The 24,798-nt window shown below is 43.1% G+C and overlaps 1 protein-coding gene across 17 annotated transcripts in view; it reads left to right on the top strand.

The window, feature by feature from the left end:
- kiaa1217 (KIAA1217 ortholog) overlaps positions 1-24,798 on the top strand; it is a 583,797-nt gene that overhangs the window by 444,530 nt on the left and 114,469 nt on the right. For 15 of the 17 annotated variants that reach the window (XM_078234173.1, XM_078234247.1, XM_078234212.1 and 12 more), the window contains one exon: positions 12,472-12,568. In XM_078234173.1, coding sequence (XP_078090299.1) covers positions 12,472-12,568 — 97 coding nt within the window. Of the gene's footprint in view, positions 1-12,471; positions 12,569-13,816; positions 13,902-14,063; positions 14,093-24,798 lie in introns of those variants that run through there. The other 2 variants (XM_078234293.1, XM_078234303.1) reach the window with 2 other exon arrangements.

The raw sequence follows: 24,798 nt of genomic DNA, 5'->3' as shown, positions 1-24,798 counted from the left end.
GGATGAGGAGGGGTGGGCTGGGGTAAGATGCTCTTTTGGAGAGTCGATGCAGGTTCAATGGCCTAAATGGTGGCCTCCCGCATTGTGGGGATTCTATGGTTCAGTATGAATAATGTCTATATTTACAAAATGTGACGACCGAACCCCGACAACCTTGGGTCTGCTTGTCGAATACCAATAAAGTTAATGTTATTTTTTCAAACAAACAGGCTGAGCTAGACCTGTAGTGACAAAGTTATAAACAGCAGGGAAAAATTGTCAGTATGGAATTAGGAGAGATGAATTAAATTCACAGACAATGCACCAAGATTGTAGTTCACTCAGACTTTTAGCCTGGTGGTTTCTAGTTAAATAAAATGACAGAAGAAGCCCGGGAGCTACATGGGACTCTGGGTTATCTTGTTAAAAATTAAACGAGGGGTGTGTATTAAGTGGATTCCACATGCATTTGAGTTTAGACCTTTTTGTTTGTAATAAATGCCAAAATCAATTGTGAGCTGATCAAAGTTGGTTGCTAAAGAAAAAGGGAAAGCAGCACAGAGGGACTGCAATATCACAATTTCAATTGGTAACTGATTGGATGCACTCATGTGTTCAGCCTTTCATGCCAGCCCTCTCTTTTTCTGTCTCTCTCATATATACATATCTTGTATCTAGTTCACTTTGTCATAAATGCAAATTGAGTTGTTAACATAAACATGGTATATTTGCTCTCACTTTGGATTGTAAATCTTCATTGTAAAAATGATAAGTGACCTTTATTTGAAAAATATGAAGTATCTAACAAGATAGACTTGTACTATTCTCTCTGCAAGGTCATTGAAATGGTTCTTCTCCATCTTGTTTATGTGTCTCGCTGAGTAAATTTAGTTCAAAACAAACTGGAGAACGTGTACGTTTTTTGAGGTAAATTTTGAGAGAAAATCACAGAGGGGCAGAGTGACTGAGGAGGAATATACCTTTGTACTGAATATTTCAAAGGGAAAATGTGTTTGTACTCGTGTTCTTTATTTATTTAGCTGTACTAGTTAAGGAAATCCTGAATTGGGAACTAATTTCAATCAAAAGCTCTGCATTCATTGTCTTTGGTCTTCACAAACTTATTTCCAATTCTTTCCCCTTCTTTTGCACCTCAACACTTTTTTTGTCTCCCCCTTGGAAGAGCATAACTCAATCACACCATTTCTAATTCCTTTTTGGCCTCCATCCTCGCCTCTGTCCAACGAGTGTTCCATTGCCCCAATTTTCTCTCTCATATTTTAAATCATATCTCAGGCAGCCTCCTGACATACTCACAGTCGATCCTTTCCTGATCTCTATGTTTATACTCCATTTGGTATGTCTTTCTGTGTATAGATAAGAGTCCCCAAGGGTAAAAATGACCTGTAGCAGAAAAGAAACGTGTTTGAAAGAAGGAAACTGTATTGATATAGCATCTTTTTTAAATTGTTAAGGTGAAGAGTGGCCTGGGAGAGTTTGCTACCAGTGACAACATACTAAATTTGAGTGGAAGACAGTAACATTTTACAAAGAGGAAAATGTATCGAGCAAATTGTAGTCTACATGCAAGCACAGGGTTGCCATCTTCCCAAACTTGCATTTACGTTGCATGTTTAGAACATAGAAAAAATACAGCACAAACAGGCCCTTCGGCCCACAAGTTGCGCCGGTCATGTCCCTACCTACCTAGGCTTACATATAGGCTTACCTATAACCCTCAATCCTATTAAGTCCCATGTACTCATCCAGAAGTCTCTTAAAAGACCCTATTGAGTTTGCCTCCACCACCACTGACGGCAGCCGATTCCACTCACCCACCACCCTCTGAGTGAAAAAATTACTCCTGACATCTTCTCTGTACCTACTCCCCAGCACCTTAAACCTGTGTCCTCTCGCAGCAGCCATTTCAGCCCTGGAAAAAAACCTCCAAGAATCCACCCGATCTATACCTCTCAACATCTTGTACACCTCTATCAGGTCACCTCACATCCTTCGTCTCTCCAAGGAGAAAAGACCGAGCTCCCTCAACCTATCCTCATAAGGCATGCCAACCAATCCAGGTAATATCCTTGTAAATCTTCTCTACACCCTTGCAATCATTTCCACATCCCTCCTGTAATGAGGCGACCAGAACTGAGCACAGTACTCTAAGTGGGGTCTGACGAGGGTCTTATAAAGCTGCATCATTATTTCCCGACTCCTAAACTCAATCCCTCGATTGATGAAGGCCAGCACACCATACGCCTTCTTAACCACCTCCTCTACCTGCGAGGCCGATTTTAGAGTCCTATGGATCCGGACCCCAAGGTCCTTCTGATCCTCTACACTGCTAAGAGTCTTACCCTTGATATTATACTCCTTCATCCCATTTGACCTGCCAAAATGGACCACTACACACTTATCCATCTGCCACTTCTCCACCCAGTCTTGCATCCTATCTATGTCATGCTGCAGCTTCTGACATCCCTCCAACCTATCCACAACACCACCAATCTTCGTGTCATCGGCAAACTTACCAACCCATCCCTCCACTTCCTCATCCAGGTCAGTTATGAAAATGACAAACAGCAAGGGTCCCAGAACCGATCCCTGGGGCACTCCACTGGTGACCGACCTCCATTCAGAAAAAGACCCTTCTACAACCACTCTCTGCCTTCTGTAGGCAAGCCAGTTCTGAATCCACAAGGCTACAGGCCCTTGGATCCCATGCCATCTCACTTTCTCGAAGTCTTGCATGGGGGACCTTATCAAACCTCTTGCTGAAGTCCATGTAAACCACATCTAACGCTTTTCCTTCGTCAATGTGTTTAGTCACATTTTCAAAGAACTCTACCAGGCTTGTAAGGCACGATTTGCCTTTGACAAAGCCGTGCTGACTACTTTTGAGCATACTAAACTTCTCTAAATGTTCATAAATCCTGTCCCTCAGGATCTTCTCCATCAACTTACCAACCACTGAGGTTAGACTCACCGGTCGGTAATTTCCTGGGCTATCCCTATTCCCTTTCTTGAATATAGGAACCACATCCGCAATCCTCCAATCCTCCGGAACCTCTCCCGTCTCCATCGACGACGCAAAGATCATCGCCAGAGGCTCTACAATCTCTTCCCTCGCCTCCCACAGTAAACTGGGGTACATCCCATCCGGTCCCGGCGACTTATTTATCTTGATGGTATTCAAATTTTCCAACACATCCTCTTTCTTAATGTCCACGTACTCGATCTTTTCAGTCCGCCTCAATCCTGTAGTACAACCACCCAGGTCTTTTTCCACCGTGAATACCGAGGTAAAATATTCATTAAGCACATCTGCTATTTCTTCCGGTCCTGTACAGACTTTCTCACCTTCACCTTTTATAGGTCCTATTCCTTCACATCTCATCCTTTTACTCTTCACATATTTATAGAACGCCTTAGGGTTCTCCTTAATCTTACCTGCCAGGGCCTTCTCGTGACCCCTTCTGGCTCTCCTAATTTCTTTCTTAAGTCCCTTCCTGCAAGCCGTATACTCATCTAGATCCCTATCATCGCCTAGCTCTCTCAACCTTTTGTACGCTTTCCTTTCCTTTTTGACAAGGTTCAGTGCAGCTTTCGTGCGTCACGATTCCTGTAACCGACCAACACCTCCCTGTTTCATCGGAACGTTGTCATGTAGAACTCCAGACAAACATTCCTTAAATCTGCCACCTTTCTTCAGTACTTTTCCTCGAGAATGCTTCCTTCCAATTTACGCCTCTAATCTCCTGCCTGATGGCTTCATATTTCCCCTTACTCCAGATAAACACTTTCCTAGCTTGCCTGATCCTATCTCTTTCCAATGCTTTCCAATGTCAGGAAACCCTCCTGAACACACCTAACAAACTCCTCCCCATCCAAACCCCTTACCCTAGAGATATTCCAATCGATGTTTGGGAAATTAAAGTCTCCCATCACGACAACCCTGTTATTCCTACATCTCTCCAGGATCTGTTTCCCTATCTGCTCCTCAACATCCCTGTTACTATTGGGCAGCCTATAGAAAACACCCAGCAAAGTTATCGACCCTTTCCCGCTCCGAACTTCCACCCACAGAGACTCCGTAAACAATCCCTCCACGGCTTTCACCTTCTCTACAGCTGTGACACTATCCCTGATCAGCAGTGCCCCCCCCTCTTTCGCCTCCCTCTCTGTCCTTTCTGAAACATCTGAAACCCGGCACCTCAAGTATCCAGTCCTGTCCCTGTCCCCAAGTCTCCGTAATGGCCACCACATCACACTTCCAAGCATCGACCCACACTCTAAGCTCATCCACTTTATTCACTACTCTCCTGGCGTTAAAATAGACACATCTCAAATCTTTGGTCTGAGCTCTCCCCTTCTCCATCACCCGCCTATTCTCCCTCTTACACTGTGTACAATCCTTCTCTATTTGCGGGCTAACCTCCTCGCTCTCTCACCTCATCACGATTCCCTCCCCCCAACCTTTCTAGTTTAAAGTCTCCCCAGTAGCCTTAGCCAACCTTCCTGCCAGGATATTGGTCCCCCTGCGATTCAAGTGCCACCTGTCTTTTTTGTACAGGTCACACCTGCCCCTAAAGAGGTCCCAATGATCCAGGAATCTGAATCCCTGCCCCCCGCTCCAGTACCTCAGCCACGCATTCATCCTTCACCTCACTCCATTCCTGCTCTCACTTTCCCGTGGCACAGGCAGCAATCCTGAGATTACTACTTTTGCATTCCTCCTTCCCAACTGTCTACCTAACTCCCTATATTCTCTTTTCATAAAAAGTAAAATGCTCCAAGGCCATTTCCAAGAATGGGATTCGGCAAAAAGTGTCACCAGGCCAAAGGAGATGACATTAGGACAGGTCCCCAAACATTGGCCCTCGATGTAGGCTGGAATTCTCTGATGTTGTACACCCCCACCACTATTGCCAGTGAGAACAGAGAATTTAACCAAATCTCCCTTCATGGTAGCGGGACTGGAGAATCGCAGTCACAGACGAGGTCAGAGAACTCCGCCTGTAGGCTTTGAGGGTGGTCTTACAGGGAGGAAGAAGTGTGGAAAGGTTTACTGAAGGAATTCCGGAGCTTGGTGCAAGGACAGCTAAAGCTGCAGCCAACAAAGCAGGGATGGGAGATGACTAAGAATCCACAGTTGAAGGTGCACCGAATTCCTGAAGAATTGGAGGGCTCAAGGAGGTTCAGAGTTGGGGAGGTCATGGGATTCAAATATGATGGCAATTTTAAAATAGTTATTTGGGAACCTGGTGGCAATATCGGTGATGGGTGAACGGTAGCAATGTTTTAGGTGATCAATTTATGAAGAGTGGAAGATGGGAAGCTGGCCATGAGAGCATTGGAAAGGTCAAGTGTGGAACTTGAAAAAACAAAGCTGTTGTGCTGAGGCAGGGACAGAGATTGTTCATGTTGCTGATGTGTTACGAATGTGAGGTTTTATATGATTGTATCTGTAATTTAGGGTAACATGGAGGACTGAAGGGGGTAACGTTCTGGATTTGGAGAACAGCAGTCCTAAATGACTTGGAGGTTAAAGATTAAAAGGAGGCCCCAGGTTGTTTTACTGGGGAGAAGGTGCAAGGTGTTTACACCTGTAGACAATGGTGAAAGCAGCTAAGATGATGGTTGACAGATAATTAATGTCCAAGTCCTAGGGGGCTGTTAATGTCAGGTTGTAAGTGGATATAACTGACTATTGCATTCCAAGACAGAATAATGTTGGGGTCTAAAAGGATAGCTGAATCAGGATTTGTACTACAAGGTCTGTTTGATTCATATTGCCATGGAGATGGGCTTTGGAGGGGAAGGGTGCATAGGAAGCCATTGTAGAATCAGGTTACAAGATTATCCTGAAAGATCTCCCTGAATTTCATTGACAGTCAGTCTACCAATGGAGAGAGAGGGAACAAAAGAATAGACGTTGTAAGTCACTATAGCTCACCATGCAGGATGGGAGCTTGCACTCTGATTTAAGTGAGTTTTTGGCCAGAATGTTCAGGGTGTTCATGCCGGTGGGATATTCACATTCTGCTGCAGTGAACAGAGATTTGGCCAGGCACCAAATTTTCTGACCTTGCTGTAGCGGGAGCATGGCATGAACGGCCGGTAAGATCACGCCCTAAATCTTTACGAATAAGACTGGAAGATTCACCTAGCTTTAGCTCGTGGGATGAGTCTCCAATTTACCCCTCACTGTAGAAGCTGGTTTTGGAATTTGGAGTTATCCAATGGAGAAAGGAAAGGAAACAAGTTCTTGGGAGTTAAGAATCACTTTGAATTAGTTCTTGAAGGATTGAGTGTCTACTTAAGGAACAGAATAAAATATAACCATGGCAAGAGATTTTTAGTCATTCTAAATGTTAAAAACTTTTCTGTGTTTTTGAGTACAAGTTACCTACTGAAATAGCGTTTAGTCTTCCAAAGAAGAGTTATGTTGGACTTGAAATGTTAACTCTGTTTCTCACTCATTAGACTCTGCCATACCTGAGTTTTCTGTTTTTATTTCAGAATTCCAGCAACCAGAGTATTTTTCTTTCATTTTAGTCTTTAGGCAACATCACTTTCAGTTTGCTTGTTACAGTCTTAAAATGTGAAGTCTTGTCATCCTCTCAGCTATTCACCGGTAGATTAAATTTTCTAGTTATCTGTCTGTATGGGGATTGTAACAGTAGGCTGTCTTGATGATGGAGAGGATATGGAATTGGCTCAGCTCAGCAGGACAGTGAGGTTGTGGACTGTCTGGATCAGCCTGGGATGGTGGCCAGGAAAGGGGATGCAAGCGGTATTGGGGTACAGAATTCGTGTGAAATTCTGTACCCCAGAATTTCTGTTTGCTAAATGTAAACTGTGTCAATAGTATCCCAAATGCTTTGCACTAATGTAAAAAGAATTGTAAATCACATAATATGAGACTACGCTCTAGAATATTTGCGCAGCAATCAGGCGATCTAAGTTGTGTTCAGTCGATTTTACTATCGAATCTTGTTGTCTCAGCCCTCTGAGAAATTCTGCTGGTTGTTATCCTTTTGCACACTGATGAAGTCATGGCACCTAATATGTCAAGATAGCATTGAGAGCAGCTGTGGAAACATCTGTAAACTGGCCTGTTGTGTCCTTGCTGTCAAGGGTCTTTCTTGTGGGCTCATAACCAGAGAGTTGGAAGGACTGCACTGAATTATTCAAGTACTAAAATAGAAAATAAAGTCAGTCTTGCTATTTGTATAGCACCCTCATGTCTGCTGATCATCCCCAAGTGCTTTACAACCAGTGAAGCAGTCTTGTGATGTGTAGTCACCATTCTACTGTCGGAACAATAGCTCAAATTTGAATAAGACTTTGGAAGAAATTCTCCCATCCCACCCATGGTGGGTTTGTTGGTGGGCGAAAATCTAGCAGGAGCCAAAAAGTTGGAAACCCACCTGGGGAAAGTCACGTTGCAATTCTCCCAATGGTGAGTCAGCCTTCTCACTGGCTGATGGTGAAAATGCCATTTGCATTAATTTGCGTTTCATAAATGCTCATTAAAACAGCAAAGCGCTGGTATCCTGTCGGGCATTCCAATCTTGCATCACACCAACGGAAATCATGCCAGCCTAAAATCTGATTGATCAAGAATGGTGTCCACAAGGCAATCCTCAGTTGACAGGAGACATCGAGGTCACAGTGCTGCACTGTTCCTGATACGTTCTTCACCACTCTGCCGGAATAGGCCAGTTCCAGCCCTCCATCTCCACGCTAAGCTGGTCTTCATGGACAGCACCGTGCTGCTGGTCACATGGATCCTCCTGTGTCATTGTCTGTGTCAGTACTGCACCCAGGGTTGGGGAGTACAGGGGTCTCCTCCCTCGCCCCCCGTGCCAAGCACCAGTGTTTTATCAGGTCTGGATTGTACTGTGGGACTGTGTGCCACCGCAACAAAGGTCCGAAGCGCATCTTGGGGTAGAGTACAAGGTGAAGCCAAAGGTGGGTGGAGGGGGAAAGCTGATGAAGACAAGTGGGGCAATGTGGAAGGAGGGCTGTGCCAGGTGAGGAAGTGCAGAGAAAGGGCAATGCCTCATGATGCCAGGCAGAGGAGCAAGGAGGTAGATGAAGATGAACAATGGAAGGCAGAGGGAAGACTGAGGGGAGGAAACTGGACCCTAACAAGGCTGCATTGATAGCTCTCAAACAAGGGGTCAACATTGTTTACTGGAAGGGGGCACACAAAGACTCCAGCTGCAATGGGTAGAGATCCAAGTTGGGTATGGGGGTCTTGCAGGTTACGGGCTCTGGGGGGGATGGTTGAATTGAGGAACATACTTCTGGAGGCTGCTAGTTTTTCCCTCTTAGCTGCTGACATTCTGCATTGTGTGGTGAAGACATGGGCTGGAATGATATGAGTTTGTTGGACTGATATTTAAATATGGTGTCAGAACTTTTGAACCCGCCAGCTGAAGGCAGACAGATGATTTGGAGATTCGAAGGGGATTTCATCTGTGCAAAATTAATGAGGTTCCAAGTGCGGAATGTGGTGCGGGGAATCCATTCCGGCCAGTGAGAGAGGCACTGGCAGAGCTGCCTGCTACGGCACTCAATCTCAAAAGCGGAGAATTCCGCCCTCTTGTTCTTGTTTATACAAGAGATGGATTTTAAGGATATACTTTGCATATTTCTGGGGACAGTTAGACTTACTTTTTTGAAGTAAGAAGTCTCACAACACTAGGTTAAAGTCCAACAGGTTTATTTGGTAGCACGAGCTTTTGAAACGCCGCTCCTTCATCAGGTGAGTGCAGGATTTATTTCACAAACAGGGCATAAACAGACACACACTCAATTACAAGACAATGGTTGGAATGCGAGTCTTAACAGGTAATCAAGTCTTTACAGGTGCAGACAATGTGAGTGGAGAGAGGGTTAAACGCAGTTTAAAGAGGTGTGAATTGTCTCCAGCCAGGACAGTTAGTGAGATTTTGCAAGCCCAGGCAAGTCGTAGGGATTACAGATAGTGTGACGTGAACCCAAGATCCCGGTTGAGGCTGTCCTCGTGTGCGGAACTTGGCTATCAGTTTCTGCTGAGCGATTCTGCATTGTCGTGTGTCGTGAAGGCTGCCTTGGAGAACGCTTACCCGGAGATCAGAGGTTGAATGCCCGTGACTGCTGAAGTGTTCCCCGACAGGAAGGGAACACTCCTGCCTGGTGTCCATTCATTAGTTGTCGTAGTGTCTGCATGGTCTCCCCAATGTACCATGCCTTGGGACATCCTTTCCTGCAGCGTATCAGGTAGACAATGTTGGCCAAGTCACAAGAGTATGTACCGTGTACCTGGTGGATGGTGTTCTCACGTGAGATGATGGCATCCGTGTCGATGATCCGGCACGTCTTGCAGAGGTTGCTGTGGCAGGGTTGTGTGGTGCCGTGGTCACTGTTCTCCTGAAGGCTGGGTATTTTGCTGCAGACAATGGTCTGTTTGAGGTTGTGCAGTTGTTTGAAGGTAAGTAGTGCGGGTGTGGGGATGGCCTTGGCGAGATGTTCGTCGTCTTCAATGACATGTTGAAGGCTCCGGAGAAGATGTCATAGCTTCTCCACTCCGGGGAAGTACTGGACGACGAAGGGTACTCTGTCTGCTGTGTCCAATGGTTGTCTTCTGAGGAGATCTGTGCGGTTTTTCACTGTGGCATGTCGGAACTGTCGATCGATGAGTTGAGCGCCATATCCTGTTCTTATAAGGGCGTCTTTCAGTGTCTGTGGGTTGCAATCCTCATCTGAGCAGATCCTGTGTATACGGAGGGCTTGTCCGTAGGGGATGGCTTCTTTAATGTGTTTAGGGTGGAAGCTGGAGAAGTGGAGCATCGTGAGGTTATCCGTGGGCTTGCGGTACAGTGAAGTGCTGAGATGACCGTCCTTGATGGAGATGTGTGTGTCCAAGAATGCAACTGATTCTGGAGAATAGTCAATGGTGAGTCTGATGGTGGGATGGAACTTGTTGATGTCATCATGTAGTTGTTTCTGTGATTGTTCGTCATGAGTCCAAAGGAAAAAATGTCTTCAATGTATCTAGTGTATAACGTCGTTTGAACGAATGGTACGAATGGTTTTAGCAACGTTTGCTGAAAGTTTACCGCCTCTCCCGCCCGAGGCTCATAAGATCCCGCCCGAGGCCAATGGAGAATGCCGTTCTGCGAGCTTTGCCGGGCCCGGATTCCGGAGCGGGCGTGCAGGTAAAATTCCGGCAGTTGTGTCTTCAGAGTGGACCAAGTGAAATGGGCGAAATGGACTTCCTCATTTTGTGCTCATGAATTCAATGTAATTGAGTTAAAAGGTTGTGTGAGCTTTGCTGCCATTCCATGATTTGGAAACGTAATTAATTACCCGAGATCATTTACATGGATGCTGATCCTCTTGGGATTGATTTTCACTCAACCTTATTTTCCTGTAGTTCGCCAAACATTTACACAGCTACCCACTAACCTTTTAAATGAGCGAGCGGCTTTGTCTGATCCAAACTTTTACGCATCTGTAACCACAGGGTGTTTCCAAAGGAACTGGGCTGATTACAAAGCAGGTAAAGGCTGCTGCTGAGTTTTGGGGCGATTTCTTCCACCGTGGTGCTAAGTTCTTTGTCTGCAGCCCATTCTTCTTTTATTTTGTCCAATGTATTTTAATTTGGTCACAATAGTTTGCCCACTGCCGCTTGAAATCGCACGTCCAGTCGGCAGGATTTGATTGAGACTTTTCTGCTCCAAGTTTCATGTAAGCACGTTTTCTTTTCGGATTTTGGGGAATTGTTTTGTCTGTTCCCGTTCAGTCCATCCATAACAATTTCTCAAAAGTGGCATCTGTCTTTGATTCCCTGCCAGAATATGGTTGTACTTGTGCTTTTGATGTGTTAATGTATGTAATTTGCAGGATCGGGGTTTTTTTCCCCCCCACTCTTACTGTAGGCAACTGCATGTACTGACTGGCAGAAAATTGAGAGCAATCCTATAATTCACCATGAATGATAGAGAAGGAATGTACCGGCCAACCATGTAATTTTACATTTGCATTTACTTTTTAAGTAATTACTATTGAAGGTTCAACCCACCTTTTAAGGATTCATTCACTCAGATACAGTACGGTGGTAAAAGCACAAAGAAGTCTTCAAGGCAGATTTCTGTTAAAATCTTAAAAAGCTTCCCAGATGATTGGTAGTGTTGGCAGTACCGAGGCAAATCTGGTAAGTTTAAATGCAGCTAAAATGTTTTTGGGTTGCTTTTAGCTGCTGCAGTGCTAGTGTTTAAATGGATACAGCTCGAAGCTCTCATTTGTAATTAGTAACTACACATGGAATAATGTAAGTATGAGGCTGTTGCAAAGCAGCTGTGGCTTTGAAGATTTGGTCGTTGGTTTTGTGGTAAAAGGACAAATTCGGATGGTTTTATATTTTATGTCTTCGCCATTGTATTGTTGCTATTTAGTTTTCTTAATACTTCGTTCTTTTCCAAGGTGCAGTGTTAACACTTCCTAACACACATGACTGGAAGGAAGATTATTATTTAGACAAGGAAGTGAATTTTCTCCAACTGTTTTTGCTTGAATTTGGCAACAGTTCAGTGCCTTGAAAATATGTAATATCATTGCAGTCACTTTCTATTTCATAGCACGGTGCCAATGTTAACGCGGGGGGGGTGTAAGCTTGGTAATGCTGACCTTGGACATGGTGCTGTTCTGATCTTGAATCAGAAAGGACAGCAGCCTCGGAGATTGATGGCTGTTAGATGATTGCTGTACAGAGATGACACACCAGACAACAGTGGCATTGTGCAGAGTCAACATCAGTATGCTTGCGATTCTGTGAAAACACATTCAGTGCAATTGCCATTTCTTTGAAAATTGCAACTTTTGTTTTTACAGATGATGTTTCTTGGTATAATAATTAATATGAAATCTTCCACTTTTTCTATTATATAATAAACATCCATGGGTGGTCGATGGCTGACTGGATAGTTTGTTCAGTGAATGTTTATTGTCCTTAAAACTTGTGTGCGTTTTCATTCAAGCATTGGAATCTTATTGGGATTCTGGTGCTGCTTTGTGCCATTATGTTGAGGAGGTGTGAGAAGGCCTGTTTTAAGCATTGTGACCTAAACAACGGTAAGTGTATTAATCACACCTACTGCCAGGGATTTTATTGCAATGGATTACACCATGTCTAGCAATGATTGCTGTTTGTTTATCATGGACATTGGAACCTTAAACAAAAATGACTTGGTGTGTTGTTAAGTCTTGGCCTCGATAAGAATGCCACATGACCTGGTGGGTGGAGAACTGCACCAAGTAGGCTTTTTCTACCCACAGGCAGAGAAGCTGTTGATTTGGAATGAAATGTCTAATTGGCTACTATGATAGCCGTGTTACATTGACTTCAAGTTTCTTATCCAGGTTGTCATCTGGGAAAATGGCAAAAATCAATCTTCTGTCATCTTCCATAATAATTGATGTGTTTGATTCCAGGAGCATTCAAGATCGAGCGCTTTTGAAGGTTTACCACAAGGATCCTGCCCATATTTCTTTTAACCATTCTTCAAGAGCTGTAAATGGAGATGTAAGAGTAAGTACAATTATGGTTATAAAACTGCAGTATTTGTGTGTGTGTGTGAGAAATATTTGCTTGGGTTTCATTAGTTATTCATAATTGGTCTCGTTGTGATGCTAACATGAAGTTCAGTTGGCTAAAAGTTTACACAAAATGTATTTGTACATAAATGGCTGACTGATCAATGCAAAATGTACCTGACAGCTCCGGTATAATCCATCCTGTAGATATTATGTAAATCGGCTCCCACTGCGTCTGTTTCTACTTTTGTGGTGATAACAGATTTTTTGTGAGTGACCTGGCTTCTATCACTTCCCCCTTTTAGCTGGTGGAACTAATGCGTACCGACATGACTGACTTTGGCTTTTTTGTAAGTGAATCTTATTTTATAAATGTTGTTTTGGACGTTGCTATTTTTATAGCAATGTCTAATCCTCTGCATCATTGCAGAATAAAACAGTGTGTAAACTTGTTGGCAGTTCAAGCACCTGTTCAACTTGTATGGGGAAGAGGAGAAAGGGTTGGTTAGCTCTGGACTGGACTAGATAAAGCAGATAACTCGATAAAGCTACTAATGTCCAACTGCAGCCCTGCGTAGAATTTCCACTAAATGTTTCTGAAAGTTGGTAGAATCTCTGTTCATGTTGATAGAATTGAAATAATTTGATTGATTTGGCACGCAACACTACAGATACAGAACAGTAAAAATGCCACCATGGAACAGCATTAAGCTGTGTATTTAGTATCTTATCTCTGCCGGATTGACAACTGCGTGAAAACGCAGCTGCATTCTTTAGTCTGTGTGTGTGTCTGTGTTAGTCGGTGTGTGTCTGTGTTAGTCGGTGTGTGTCTGTGTTAGTCGGTGTGTGTCTGTGTTAGTCGGTGTGTGTCTGTGTTAGTCGGTGTGTGTCTGTGTTAGTCGGTGTGTGTGTGTGTGTACACTTGCCAATATGCCTTTTTTCTTACAAAAAAACCAGCAATGAAGGTTGAATTTTATTAAAATGATTCATCAGATTGTACTTCACAGCCCCCTTTAATACATCCAGCGGCACTGCATGTGCAGGTTTTCTTTCCATTAGAATCCAAAGTGATTACATCAATATGTATTGAGTTCACAAATGCCCTTGTGTTCTCAGATATTGCATGTACTGATACTCCTTGCCAGATTGAAACATGTGGAGCAGTCAGAGCTCGTTGGCTCTTTTTTTTTAATATGTGTTCAGCAATAGATTTTAGGTGTGGTCTTGTAGCTATTTCCAGACCATAAACATATCATTTCTTCTTGCTCTGTGTTTGTATTCATATGTGGTAAGCAGCAGTGAAGTGCTCCTGCCGTCTGGCTTCAGAGGTGAGTTTTCTGCACGTTTGCTTCAGCCTACTTTGTGTTTTCCGAAAGGAACATTCCAGAAGTTATTGTTGGAACCTGCTCCTACGCAATCTGGTTTGAGAGAACAAACGCTTTTTTTTAAAAAAAAACTGTTACAGCTGCAGTCCATTTAAAATGGAAGATTCAGTAACCAGAAGAGTCTGTCAGTAAAGGTATGTGTAGTTGTGAAATTAAATCGGCAGTTGTCGAAAATAAAAACAGGTTTGATGTTTGCTGTGTTTTGAGGGGGTAGGAAGGTTAAATAAGGGTGTTTAAATTACAGTGTGTGTTCAAACTGGCTCAGTGATGGGGTGGATTGTTACAGTACCTGCAAGACAAACTGTGACCTGCGGATAAATTAACGTGACCATGAATGTCTTTGATCTGGGATAATGTCTTTGCCAAGACATTGCAAAATATCTCTGTGTTTGGGTCAATGACTGAAGTCTTTGCCTTATGTTTCAGGAGGTTACGGAGTTTACTAACAACTTGAATTGGGAGTTATCTTCGTTTTATGTTCTGAGTGCAGTTGGTAAAGCTGATTTTATTTTGGACCTGCAGCTCTCTCTCTTAGAAAAGATGTTTTGGTTGTTGGTGCAGTCTTGTCATCAGTTCAACTGACAGAGTCAGTGAATTAAGTGCATTGTAGAATATGTGCTGAGTTAAACCTTCATTTAAATGACATGGAAGGAGAAAGTGAAAGTATTCTGTGCTGTTAGCACATTGTCTTTTTGTGACTTGGTTTTTAGCTGGGGGTACATTGTGTATTATTCACAGTCTGTGGTGTTGGCAGGACTTTTGCATTGGCAGACCTTGAATGCTGTGTTGGTTAGAGACTAATGATTTTTTTTCTCTTGCTAATACTTCTCTCAATTTTCTGCTCTCATTAACTCTTAGATGCCTAGTTGTGCTCTGATGCTTCCCTCAAGTGGCCATTTTTTGCATTTGAACCTTGGTGGTGAATATTCCCTGTTAGCTCTCTTTACCCCATCAAATCTATACAAGAACAGCTTGCATTTACAGAGTACCTTTGACCTGGTGAAACTTCTCAATATGCTTCACAGGAGTGTCATCAAACAAAATTTGATACTGGTAGAGTAAAATCCTTTGCAGCAACCTTGCAGCAATTGCGTTTTAATGGATCAGCATAAATTAACACTAGAGGTTGGAGACCACATGATTTAGCCGTGCTCTTGGTAAACTTGCTGAGTCATTTAAGGGAGACCTGGACTAATTTGATCCTCACTGGCTGGATTATTTTTCATTGTATAGCGTGATTTTTTTTCTGGCAAAAAATTACAACTATAAATTACATTGTCAAACAGTGGGATAGCTTCTAGCTGCCAATTTAAGCCCAGAATTTGAGGAAATTCAATTTTATTTCTGCCGCTGTACACAGGTTTACTTTAGCACATGGTAACTTTACATTTGAAGCAACATTGCTTTTGGCCAGTCAATAACCAAATCAGGAAATCATATAGTAAAACGAAAGCAAAATACTACCCACGCTAGAAATGGGAAGCGCTGGAAATACTCCAAAGATTTGGCAGCATCTGGGGAGAGAAAAACAAAGTTGATGTTTGGGGTCATAACCCTCTCATCAGAGCTGGGGAAAGTTGGAATAGTAACAGGTTTTAAGGAGGTGAAATGGGGGATGGTGAGGAAAACCAAAAGGGAATATCGATGTTAGCTCGGAAGATAGGAAACATTCTCTGCAAGTTTATGGAACAGAAACTTGTCTTTCAGTTAACGATTTAAAAGCCTTCTGGGCTCCAAGTGAAGTTCGGCAATTTCGGGCTGTAATCTCTGCCCCCACCCCACCAAGTTTGTTTCCATCTCTTTGCATGTATTGGTCTTAATTGCGTTCAGATGACAAGTGTTCACCGTTCTATCATTCACACTCCTATGGATCCTTCTTTTGTTTTTACTTGTCCCAACAACTCGTTTGTCAATTAATGTCTTCAACCCTATCACAGATTTCTCCCTTCCACTCTCCCCACTTTACTTAAAACCTATTGATGAAAGACTATGAGCTGAAACGTTAACTCTGTTTCTCTCTGCACAGATGTTGCCAGTCCTGCTGAGTACTTTTCTATCATTTTCTAGGGGTTTTTTAAAACCATATAATAAAATGTAGCTTTTCTTTCATAATTGATGGCTAATTAAATAAATAAGGTTAGACAGAGATGGTAGGGATTGTGGTGTGCTGTGACTGCAGCATGTTGGAATCAGTGGAATGCACTGCAATCAAGAACAGCCATGCCATGTTTTTGCAGTAAGTGTCTGCAGCTTGAGCTGGAGTCTGAGTTGTGGTCATTACGGGGCTTCAGGTAACGGGTACATAATTAGGCAGAATCTTTGATTTTGTCGATGGTCGGGGACATGAGGATGAAACTGCGAGTCAGGCAGGTTCGGGGAGCCAACATGTAGTGAAAGAGAACCCTCAGCCCCTGATTTTGTCCAACAGTATGAGGTGCTTGCTACCTGCATGGATGAGTGGACTGACCATGGCACCAGGATGAAGGATACCAGTCAAGTGGGGGAGTGAAAAGGAATGCAATAGGAAGAGGGGACAGAATAGAAAGGGAATAGAAATGACCCTGGTAATTATAGGCCGGTTAGTCTTACTTCGGTGGTTGGTAAGTTGATGGAAAAGGTCCTTAGGGATGGGATTTACGACCATTTAGAAAGATGCGGATTAATCCGGGATAGTCAGCACGGATTCGTGAAGGGCAAGTCGTGCTTCACAAATTTGATTGAATTTTTTGAGGAGGTAACTAAGTGTGTTGATGAAGGTAGGGCAGTTGATGTCATATACATGGATTTTAGTAAGGCGTTTGATAAGGTTCCCCATGGTCGGCGTATGATGAAAGTAAGGAGGTGTGGGATAGAGGGAAAGTTGGCCGATTGGATAGATAACTGGCTATCTGATCAAAGACAGAGGGTGGTGGTGGATGGAAAATTTTCGGACTGGAGGCAGGTTGCTAGCAGAGTGCCACAGGGGTCAGTGCTTGGTCCTCTACTATTTGTGATTTTTATTAATGACTTAGAGGAGGGGGCTGAAGGGTGGATCAGTAAATTTGCTGATGACACCAAGGTTGGTGGAGTAGTGGATGAGGTGGAGGGCTGTTGTAGACTGCAAAGAGACATAGATAGGATGCAAAGCTGGGCTGAAAAATGGCAGATGGAGTTTAACCCTGATAAATGTGAGGTGATTCATTTTGGTAGGACTAATTTAAATGTGGATTACAGGGTCAAAGGTAGGGTTCTGAAGACTCTGGAGGAACAGAGAGATCTTGGGGTCCATATCCACAGATTTCTGAAGGTTGCCACTCAAGTGGATAGAGCTGTGAAGAAGGCCTATAGTGTGTTAGCTTTTATTAACAGGGGGTTGGAGTTTAAGAGCTGTGGGGTTATGGTGCAACTGTACAGGACCTTGGTGAGACCACATTTGGAATATTGTGTGCAGTTCTGGTCACCTCACTATAAGAAGGATGTGGAAGCGCTGGAAAGAGTGCGAAAGAGATTTACCAGGATGCTGCCTGGTTTGGAGGGTAGGTCTTATGATGAAAGGTTGAGGGAGCTAGGGCTGTTCTCTCTGGAGCGGAGGAGGTTGAGGGGAGACTTAATAGAGGTTTATAAAATGATGAAGGGAATAGATAGAGTGAACGTTCAAAGACTATTTCCTCGGGTGGATGGAGCTATTACAAGGGGGCATAACTATAGGGTTCATGGTGGGAGATATAGGAAGGATATCAGAGGTAGGTTCTTTACGCAGAGAGTGGTTAGGGTGTGGAATGGACTGCCTGCAGTGATAGTGGAGTCAGACACTTTAGGAACATTTAGAACATAGAACATAGAACATAGAACATTACAGCGCAGAACAGGCCCTTCGGCCCACGATGTTGCACCGACCAGTTAAAAAAAAAACTGTGACCCTCCAACCTAAACCAATTTCTTTTCGTCCATGAACCTATCTACGGATCTCTTAAACGCCCCCAAACTAGGCGCATTTACTACTGATGCTGGCAGGGCATTCCAATCCCTCACCACCCTCTGGGTAAAGAACCTACCCCTGACATCGGTTCTATAACTACCCCCCCTCAATTTAAAGCCATGCCCCCTCGTGCTGGATTTCTCCATCAGAGGAAAAAGGCTATCACTATCCACCCTATCTAAACCTCTAATCATCTTATATGTTTCAATAAGATCCCCTCTTAGCCGCCGCCTTTCCAGCGAAAACAATCCCAAATCCCTCAGCCTCTCCTCATAGGATCTCCCCTCCATACCAGGCAACATCCTGGTAAACCTCCTCTGCACCCTCTCCAAAGCCTCCACATCCTTCCTGTAATGTGGGGACCAGAACTGCACACAGTACTCCAAGTGCGGCCGCACCAGAGTTGTGTACAGTTGCAACATAACGCTACGACTCCTAAATTCAATCCCCCTACCAATAAACGCCAAGACACCATATGCCTTCTTAACAACCTTATCTACTTGATTCCCAACTTTCAGGGATCTATGCACACATACACCTAGATCCCTCTGCTCCTCCACACTATTCAAAGTCCTCCCGTTAGCCCTATACTCAACACATCTGTTATTCCTACCAAAGTGAATTACCTCACACTTCTCCGCATTAAACTCCATCCGCCACCTCTCGGCCCAACTTTGCAACCTGTCTAAGTCTTCCTGCAAACTACGACACCCTTCCTCACTGTCTACCACACCACCGACTTTGGTGTCATCAGCAAATTTGCTAATCCACCCAACTATACCCTCATCCAGATCATTAATAAATATTACAAACAGCAGTGGCCCCAAAACAGATCCCTGAGGTACACCACTTGTAACCGCACTCCATGATGAATATTTACTATCAACCACCACCCTCTGTTTCCTATCCGCTAGCCAATTCCTGATCCAATTTCCTAGATCACCCCCAATCCCATACATCTGCATTTTCTGCAGAAGCCTACCATGGTGAACCTTATCAAACGCCTTACTAAAATCCATATATACCACGTCCACTGCCTTGCCCCCATCCACCTCCTTGGTCACTTTCTCAAAAAACTCAATAAGGTTAGTAAGGCACGACCTACCTGCCACAAAACCATGCTGACTATCACCTATCAATTCATTACTCTCCAAATAACTATAAATCCTATCCCTTATAATTTTTTCCAACATCTTGCCGACAACAGAAGTGAGACTCACCGGTCTATAATTCCCGGGGAAGTCTCTGTTCCCCTTCTTAAACAATGGGACAACATTCGCTAACCTCCAATCTTCTGGTACTATACCAGAGGCCAACGACGACCTGAAGATCAGAGCCAGAGGCTCTGCAATCACTTCTCTTGCCTCCCAGAGAATCCTTGGATAAATCCCATCCGGACCAGGGGATTTATCTATTTTCAGACCCTCCAGAATATCCTGCACATCCTGCACATTTAAGCGGTTATTGGATAGGCACATGGAGCACACCAGGATGATAGGGAGTGGGATAGCTTGATCTTGGTTTCAGATAAAGCTCGGCACAACATCGTGGGCCGAAGGGCCTGTTCTGTGCTGTTATGTTATGTTCTATGTAATAGTTAGAGGGATAGATACTGCAGCTGTTACAAGGAACTCTGAAGGTTGTGTTGCCTGCCAGGTTTAAGGACATCTCTTCACTCTAGAGAGGAACCTGGAGCGAGAGAGAGACAATGTGGCACACGTGGGAACCAACGGCATAGATAGAATCAGGAATTATGTTCTGTTAAAGTTTGAGGAGTTGGGATCCAAATTAAATTGTAGAACATTTAAAGATAATTATCTCTGGATGTTACTTGAGCCAGATGCTAAGTGACATAGGGTTAGGCAGATTCAAGAATTAAATAACAGCAAAACACTACAGATGCTTGTTGGAGAGAAGAGCAGTACTTCTTCAGCTCTGACGAAGGTTGATCTAGACTTGAAACGTTGGCTCTATTCACTCCCCACAGATGCTGTCAGACCTGCTGAGATTTTCCAGCACTTTCTGTTTTTGTTCAAGGATTAAATGTGTGGCTCAAAAAGGTTGTGGGAAGGAGTTGTTTTGATTCGTCGGACACTGGCACCAGTACTCGGAGCAAGCAGTACCAGTACTAAGGGAAGAGCCCGTTGGGATGGACTCTACTTAATCCAGGCTGAGACCAGTGTCCTGGCCAGTCATATAACTGGGGCAGTGGACAGGGCTTTACATTAACAGAGGGGAGGTGCTGGGATGAGGGAGATTTTGAAGCACAACGAGAGACACAGGTTTTGGGGTGAGCGTTGCCGGAAAATCCCGCTCAGAGACTTTAACATACATTGCGCATGGGTGAACAGCATAATTGAAGGGAATAGAAGTTTGTAAAGAAATGAAATTGAAGATTGTTTATCTGAATGCACTGTTAGAATCCCAGTTGATATAACTCGATGGGAAATCCCAGAATGGAACCCTGGATCAAAAGACTGTAGAATCTTAACTTAACCTTCTGTAACTTTTACTTTTTTTTAATGGAATCACAGGATTGCTAACTAGTTTTAGCAACAAGAGAAAAACGTTTATTAAATATGAAAAAAATTGGAACATGATACAATACTCTCTACTCGTCCTTTAGTCAACAATTATGCACATTTTAAGATTATCAGAGATTAAAAAGTACCATCCTATACTACAATGGTCTCTGTAACAATGTCTCTTTAAGTGCACAGATTGGCTGCAATCCAATACACACACACTGCTCTGAAGCCAAGTTAGTGCCTGTGGATCTCTCCTCAGAATCCCCCCAGCTAATCGTCATGTGTGTTTCATGACTCCACTCCCAAAATCATGTTTTGAAATCCAGTCCAGGTTTCCCAAATGACCCTTGTAAAAACAAAGCCTCTGCTCCATTTGTAACAGCGAATCCAGTCCAGATTTCACACCACACTCTTTAGGATTTCTTTGTCTTGACTGCTGTACAAACTGTTCACAACTACTTTAATTCTCAATTCCCTGATTGAATTAAAATGGCATCAAACTTTAGATTTATCTCTGAAGTCCGCTGACCCACTTCAAATCTAGTTACTGCAACTGTCTCTAACTCAGGACATTTTGATTACTCTGCTTTGAATTCTTCTGAACAATACCTTGGTCTCTGTTCTCTTAACTTCAGTTGTCTTAAGACATTCTTTCTGTCCCAGTTCCTGGGATATCTAAACCGTTTCTGGTCCTTTGGGAGGTTTGTCTTTTTGCAGCTCCCATTCTGTCCAGTCTGTCTTCTGGCAGAGTTGAGAGATGTTCACTCCTTGGTGTCCTGTCTCCAACTGTAATAGTTCCAGCTAAAACTAAAACTTAAAAGCTTCTCTATCTTAAAAGGGCCTCCAGTTGCTAAATAACCACTGCGATTTTATTTGCTCTTTACGCGATAGCGCTCTGTAAACACGATTGGAACTGAACCAATCCCGAGACATACAAACATCTTTGTCCAGCATGAATAGATAGGTCTTACCTGTCCTTCCACAGAAACATTAAATTAAGCCCACTTAACACTATGCTTTCTAATGTTTATCAATATAAATATCAATTCCTTAAAACTATCTTTATTTTCCTAATAACACAAAGGATCTACAGTGAGATAGATGAATTAGTGACACAAATAAAGGTAAACGGTTTGGATTTAATCACTGTTACAGAGACCTGGTTGCAAGATGATCAAAGTTGGGAAATAAATATTCCAGAATACACAATATTTAAGAAAGACACAGTGACAGTGGGAAGGGAGGAGCAGTTGCACTTATAGTCAAGGGTGACACAAGGACATTAGTGAGAGAGGATGTGACCTCAGAAAATCTTGAAGTAGAATCAGTATGGGTGTAAATTCAGAATAACGAGTCAGAAAACGCTGGTTTATTGGCACTCTATTGATAGTCATGCTATTGGACAGAGAATTAAACAAGAAATTATTGGAACTTTTAACAAAGGCAATGTAACAGTTGTGGAGGACTTTAATCTTCATAGATAGTGGGATGGTCAAATTAGCATGACTGATCTAGAAGATGAGTTCGTAGAATATATTCATGACCGGAGCAGAATAAACTAGGAATGAAGCTATCTTGTATCTAATGTGCAATGAGCAGAGTTAATTAGTAATGTCATCGTAAAAAGATTCACTGGGAAATAGTGATCACAGGTGAATTGCATGAAACTTTTAAAAACAGATTGCAAGAGTTTTTATAAATATATCAAAAGGAGAAGAGTAACTAAAGAAAACATTGGTCCCTTAGAAGCAGATGCAGGAGAACATACCATGGGTATGAGGGAAATGGCAAGAGGCAGTGAACAAATATTTTCCATCAGAAGAACACAAGCATTAGATTCAGGAGTAAGTCGTAAATCTTTTAACTCAGTCAATCAAGAATCTATCTAACTCAGCCTTGAATATACTCAAATGTCCCAGCTTCCACTGCTCTCTAGGGAAGAGAGTTCCACAGACTAAAAACACTCAGAAAAAATCTTCTTTTTCTCTGCCTTAAATAGGAAACCTCTAATATTTAAACTATAGAAACATAGAAAAACTACAGCACAAACAGGCCCTTCGGCCCACAAGTTGTGCCAAACACATCCCTACCTTCTAGACCTACCTATAACCCTCCATCCTATTAAGCTCCATGTACTCATCCAGGAGCCTCTTAAAAGACCCTATTGAGTTTGCCTCCACCACCCCTGACGGCAGCTGATTCCACTCGCCCACCACCCTCTGTGTGAAAAACTTACCCCTAACATCTCCCCTGTACCTACCCCCCAGCACCTTAAACCTGTGTCCTCTCGTAGCAGACGTTTCCACCCTGGGAAAAAGCCTCTGAGAGTCCACCCGATCTATGTCCCCTCATTCTAGACTGCTCCACAAGAAAAACATCCTCTCGGCATTCACCTTATCAAGTCTCCTCAGGGCCTTATAGGCTTCAATAAGATCACCTCCCATTCTTCTAAACTCCAATAAATACAGACCCAACCAAAGACAATAACTCAGAGGGTCAGGGTTCAAATCCCATCCCAGCAGCTGGTGCAAGCTAAATTTAATTAAATCTGGAATTGAAAACCAGTCTCAGTAACCAGTCGATGATAGTTTATGTTGTAAAAACTCATCTGGTTCATTAATGTCCTTTAGGGAAGGAAACTGCCAAAATTACCTGGTCTGACTTACATGTGACTCCAGATTCACATTAATGTAATTGACTCTTAATTGCCCTCTGCAGTGATCTAGTAAGTCACAGTTTGAGGGTAATTGGGGATGGGTCAAACGGGTGTCTTCCCAACAACGCCCACTTCCCATGAAATAATTTAAAAGACTCCTCAACCTCCCTTCATCCCAGGAATCAATCGAGTGATCCTTTGAATTGCTTATAATGCAACTATATTCTTCCTTCAATAAGGAGATTAAAATGTACATGACATTCCCAATGCAGCCTGGAGTCTTCTACAATGCACAAAAAAAGCTCAATACCAAAAATAGAGGGTAACCTAGGGAGTAAAAAGACTGAGGAAATTAAGGTAATTAGTATCAGCAGAGGAAAACATATTTCAAACTTGGGACAAAAATCTGACACATTCCAAGGACCTGATGGCCTCAACCCTGGGGTTCCAAACGAAATTACTGCACAGTTGGTGGATACACTAGCTATGATTTTCCAAATTTCCTTGGATTCAGGAACAGTCCAACAAGTTTGGAAATTGGCAAATGTTACACCACTCTTCAAGGAAGCAGGGAGAGTGAGAGAAAATGGGGAGCTTGAGATCAGTTAGCCTAATGTCAGTCATTGGAAAAATACTGGGATCTATTAACTATAATATGCCTATAACAAGTCAACGTTACTTTACAAATGGCAAATTCTGTTTGACAAATTTATTAACTTTTTGAGGATATAATTAGTAGGGTAGATAAAGACGAACCAGTAGATATCTGAATTTCCAAAAGGCATTTGATTAAATGTTTAATGGGCAGGGTAAGGTCTTACGGGGTTGGATGTAATATGTAGAGGGTTGGTTAATCGACAGGAAGCAGAACGTTGGCATTCAAGTTGATTGGCCATGACTACTGGAATACCAATATGAATTTAGAGACGCAAGGACTGATTAGGGACAGTCAGCATGGCTTTGTGAGTGGAAAATCATGTCTCTCAAATTCGATTGAGCTTTTTGAAGAGGTAACCAAGAAGGTAGATGAGGGCAGTGCAGTTGATGTTGTCTACATGGACTTTAGCAAGACCTTTGATAAGGTACCGCATGGTAGGTTTTTGCATAAGGTTAAATCTCACGGGATCCAGGGTGAGGTATCTAAATAGATAAAAATTGGCTTCTTAACAGAAGCCAGAGGGTGGTTGTAGAGAATTGTTTTTCAAACTGGAGGCCTGTGACCAGCGGTGTGCCTCAGGGATCAGTGCTGGGTCCACTGTTATTTGTCATTTATATTAATGATTTGGATGAGAATATAGGAGGCATGGTTAGTAAGTTTGCAGATGACACCAAGGTTGGTGGCATAGTGGACAGTGAATAAAGTTAGCTCCGATTGCAATGGGATCTTGATCAATTGGGCCAGTGGGCTGACGAATGGCAGATGGAGTTTAATTTAGACAAATGCGAGGTGATGCATTTTGGTAGACTGAACCAGGGCAGGACTTACTCAGTTAATGGTAGGGCGTTGGAGAGTTACAGAATAAAAAGATCTAGGGGTACATGTTCATAGCTCCTTGAAAGTGGAGTCACAGGTGGACAGAGTGGTGAAGAAGGCATTCGGCATGCTTAGTTTCATTGGTCAGAACATTGAATACAGGAAATGGGACGGCTTGTTGAAGTTGTACAAGACATTGGTGAGGCCACACTTGGAATACTGTG

The sequence above is a fragment of the Mustelus asterias genome, chromosome 2, assembly GCF_964213995.1.
Source record: "Mustelus asterias chromosome 2, sMusAst1.hap1.1, whole genome shotgun sequence".
NCBI lineage: Eukaryota > Metazoa > Chordata > Chondrichthyes > Carcharhiniformes > Triakidae > Mustelus > Mustelus asterias.
This window is presented reverse-complemented; position numbering and strand designations above follow the sequence as displayed.